The 5,000-nt window shown below is 27.7% G+C and overlaps 1 protein-coding gene across 1 annotated transcript in view; it reads right to left on the reverse strand.

The window, feature by feature from the left end:
- The window catches only part of LOC135530927 (protein disulfide-isomerase-like), a 29,275-nt gene that overhangs the window by 3,277 nt on the left and 20,998 nt on the right, over positions 1-5,000 (reverse strand). The window contains exon 10 of the mRNA XM_064959097.1: positions 128-217. Coding sequence (XP_064815169.1) covers positions 128-217 — 90 coding nt within the window. The remainder of the gene's footprint in view (positions 1-127; positions 218-5,000) is intronic.

Consider the following 5,000-nt stretch of genomic DNA (forward strand, 5'->3'; position numbering starts at 1 on the left):
AGATTAGGGGTTTGGAGAGGTCAAGGGTTAGGAGAGGTCAGGAAAGATGACTTTTTCCATATCTTTCTCCACGTGAAGGTTAGAGTTTAGGGGTTGGAGGAGAGGTCAGGGGTTAAAGGTGACATACTTGGGCCCTGTCCTTCTTGGCTCTTTCCATCTCTTTCTCCAGAAACTGAACCAGATCCTTCAGGTTCCTCTGACCAGAGTAGGCTACCACCTGGAGAGAGATACAGCAAATGACCTTGTGAAGATGCTGGAGGAAACAGGTACAAAAGTATCTATATCCACAGTAAAACGAGTCCTATATCAACATAACCTGAAAGGCCGCTCAGTAACGAAGAAGCCCCTGCTCCAAAACCGCCATAAAAAAGACAGACTACGGTTTGCAACTGCACATGGGGACAAAGATCTTACTTTTTGGAGAAATGTCCTCTGGTCTGATGAAACAATAATAGAATTGTTTGGTCATAATGACCATCGTTACATTTGGAGGAAAAAGGGGGAGGCTTGCAAGCAAAAGAACACATCCCAACCGTGAAGCACGGGGGTGGCAGCATCATGTTGTGGGGGTGGTTTGCTGCAGGAGGGACTGGTGCACTTCACAAAAATTATAGCATCATGAGGAAGGAAAATGCTGTGGATATATTGAAGCAACGTCTCAAGGCAATCAGTCAGGAAGTTAAAGCTTGGTCACAAATGGGTCTTCCAAATGGACAATGAACCCAAGCATACTTCCAAAGTTGTGGCAAAATGGCTTAAGGACAACAAAGTCAAGGTATTGGAGTGGCCATCACAAAGCCCTGACCTCAACCCTATAGAACATTTGTGGGCAAAAAAATACAGTTTTATATCTTTATGTTTGAAGCCTGAAATGTGGCAAAAGGTCGCAAAGTTCAAGGGGGCCGAATACTTTCGCAAGGCACTGTATATAGTGTGCATAGTGTGTATATGTAGTGTGTATAGTGTGTATATATAGTGTGTATAGTGTGTATATATAGTGTGTATATATAGTGTGTATATATAGTGTGTATATATAGTGTGTATATATGGTGTGTATATATGGTGTGTATATATAGTGTGTATATATATATAGTGTGTATAATGCGTGTATATATAGTGTTTAAATATAGTGTGTATATATAGTGTATATATAGTGTTTATATATAGTGTTTATATATAGTGTGTTAATGTGTGTATATATAGTGTGTATATATAGTGTGTATATATAGTGTGTATAGTGTGTATATATAGTGTTTATATATAGTGTGTATATATAGTGTGTTTAATGTGTGTATATAATGTGTGTATATATACTGTGTATATAGTGTGTATATATACTGTGTATATATAGTGTGTATATATAGTGTGTATATAATGTGTGTATATATAATGTGTATATATAGTGTGTATAATGTGTATAATGTTTGTGTATATAGTGTGTATATATTGTGTGTATAATGTGTGTATATATAGTGTGTATATATAGTGTGTATAATGTGTGTATATATAGTGTGTATATATAGTGTGTATATATAGTGTGTATATATAGTGTGTATATATAGTGTGTATATATAGTGTTTGTATATAGTGTTTATATATAGTGTGTATATAATGTGTGTATATATAGTGTTTATATATAGTGTGTATAGTGTGTGTATATAATGTGTGTATATAATGTGTGTATATAATGTGTGTATAGTGTGTATATATAGTGTGTATATATAGTGTTTATATATAGTGTGTATAATGTGTGTATATAATGTGTGTATATATAGTGTGTATATATAGTGTTTATATATAGTGTGTATAATGTGTGTATATAATATGTGTATATATAGTGTGTATATATAGTGTGTATATATAGTGTGTATAATGTGTATATATAGTGTGTATAATGTGTGTATATGTAGTGTGTATATATAATGTGTGTATATATAGTGTGTATATAATGTGTGTATATATAGTGTGTATATATAGTGTTTATATATAGTGTGTATAATGTGTGTATATATAGTGTGTATAGTGTGTATATATAGTGCGTATATATAGTGTGTATAATGTGTGTATATAGAGTGTGTATATATAGTGTTTATATATAGTGTGTATATATAGTGTGTATATATAGTGTGTATATATATAGTGTGTATATATAGTGTATATAATGTGTGTATATAATGTGTATATATAGTGTGTATATATAGTGTGTATAATGTGTGTATATATAGTGTGTATAGTGTGTATATATAGTGTGTATATATAGTGTGTATAGTGTGTATATAATGTGTGTATATGTAGTGTGTATATATAGTGTGTATAATGTGTGTATAATGTTTGTGTATATAGTGTGTATATATAGTGTGTATAATGTGTGTATATATAGTGTGTATATATAGTGCGTATATATAGTGTATATATATATATAGTGTGTATATATAGTGTGTATATAGAGTGTGTATATATAGTGTGTATATATAGTGTGTATATATAGTGTGTATAGTGTGTATATATAATGTGTATATATAGTGTGTATAGTATGTATATATTGTGTGTATATATAGTGTGTATAGTGTGTATATATAGTGCGCATATATAGTTTGTATAGTGTGTATATATAGTGTGCATATATAGTGTGTATAGTGTGTATATATAATGTGTATATATAATGTGTTTATATAATGTGTTTATATATAGTGTGTATATATAGTGTGTATAATGTGTGTATATATAGTGTGTATATATAGTGTGTATATAATGTGTATATATAATGTGTATATATAGTGTGTATATATAGTGTGTATATATAGTGTGCATATATAGTTTGTATAGTGTGTATATATAGTGTGCATATATAGTGTGTATAGTGTGAATATATAATGTGTATATATAATGTGTATAATGTGTTTATATATAGTGTGTATATATAGTGTTTATATATAGTGTGTATAGTGTGTGTATATAATGTGTGTATATAATGTGTGTATATATAGTGTGTATAGTGTGTATATATAGTGTGCATATATAGTTTGTATAGTGTGTATATATAGTGTGTATATATAGTGTGTATAGTGTGTATATATAGTGCGCATATATAGTTTGTATAGTGTGTATATATAGTGTGCATATATAGTGTGTATATATAGTGTGTATATAATGTGTATATATAATGTGTATATATTGTGTATATATAGTGTGTATATATAATGTGTATAATGTGTTTATATATAGTGTGTATATATAGTGTTTATATATAGTGTGTATAGTGTGTGTATATAATGTGTGTATATAATGTGTGTATATATAGTGTGTATAGTGTGTATATAATGTGTTTATATATAGTGTGTATATATAGTGTTTATATATAGTGTGTATAATGTGTGTATATAATGTGTGTATATATAGTGTGTATATATAGTGTTTATATATAGTGTGTATAATGTTTGTATATAATATGTGTATATATAATGTGTATATATAGTGTTTATATAAAGTGTGTATAATGTGTATATATAGTGTGTATAATGTGTGTATATAGTGTGTATAATGTGTGTATATGTATTGTGTATATAATGTGTGTATATATAGTGTGTATATATAGTGTGTATAGTGTGTATATATAGTGTTTATATATAGTGTGTATATATAGTGTGTATAATGTGTGTATATATAGTGTGTATAGTGTCTATATATAGTGTGTATATATAGTGTGTATAGTGTGTATATAATGTGTGTATATGTAGTGTGTATATATAATGTGTATATATGGTGTGTATAATGTGTGTATAATGTTTGTGTATATAGTGTGTATATATAGTGTGCATAATGTGTGTATATATAGTGTGTATATATAGTGTGTATATATATATTGTGTATATACAGTGTGTATATAGAGTGTGTATATATAGTGTGTATAGTGTGTATATATAATGTGTATATATAGTGTGTATAGTATGTATCTAGAGTGTGTATATATAGTGTGTATAGTGTGTATATATAGTGTGCATATATAGTTTGTATAGTGTGTATATATAGTGTGCATATATAGTGTGTATAATGTGTTTATATATAGTGTGTATATATAGTGTGTATATATAATGTGTATATATAGTGTTTATATATAGTGTGTATAATGTGTGTATATAATGTGTGTATATATAGTGTGTATATATAGTGTTTATATATAGTGTGTATAATGTGTGTATATAATATGTGTATATATAGTGTGTATATATAGTGTTTATATAAAGTGTGTATAATGTGTATATATAGTGTGTATAATGTGTGTATATAGTGTGTATAATGTGTGTATATGTATTGTGTATATAATGTGTGTATATATAGTGTGTATATATAGTGTGTATAGTGTGTATATATAGTGTTTATATATAGTGTGTATATATAGTGTGTATAATGTGTGTATATATAGTGTGTATAGTGTCTATATATAGTGTGTATATATAGTGTGTATAGTGTGTATATAATGTGTGTATATGTAGTGTGTATATATAATGTGTATATATGGTGTGTATAATGTGTGTATAATGTTTGTGTATATAGTGTGTATATATAGTGTGCATAATGTGTGTATATATAGTGTGTATATATAGTGTGTATATATATATTGTGTATATACAGTGTGTATATAGAGTGTGTATATATAGTGTGTATAGTGTGTATATATAATGTGTATATATAGTGTGTATAGTATGTATCTAGAGTGTGTATATATAGTGTGTATAGTGTGTATATATAGTGTGCATATATAGTTTGTATAGTGTGTATATATAGTGTGCATATATAGTGTGTATAATGTGTTTATATATAGTGTGTATATATAGTGTGTATATATAATGTGTATACATAATGTGTGTAATGTGTTTATATATAGTGTGTATATATAGTGTGTATATATAGTGTGTATAGTGTGTATATATATAGTGTGCATATATAGTGTGTATATATAGTGTGCATATATAGTGTGTATAGTGTGTATAGTGTGTATA

The sequence above is a fragment of the Oncorhynchus masou genome, chromosome 5 (genome assembly GCF_036934945.1).
Source record: "Oncorhynchus masou masou isolate Uvic2021 chromosome 5, UVic_Omas_1.1, whole genome shotgun sequence".
In the NCBI taxonomy this organism is placed as follows: Eukaryota; Metazoa; Chordata; class Actinopteri; order Salmoniformes; family Salmonidae; genus Oncorhynchus; species Oncorhynchus masou.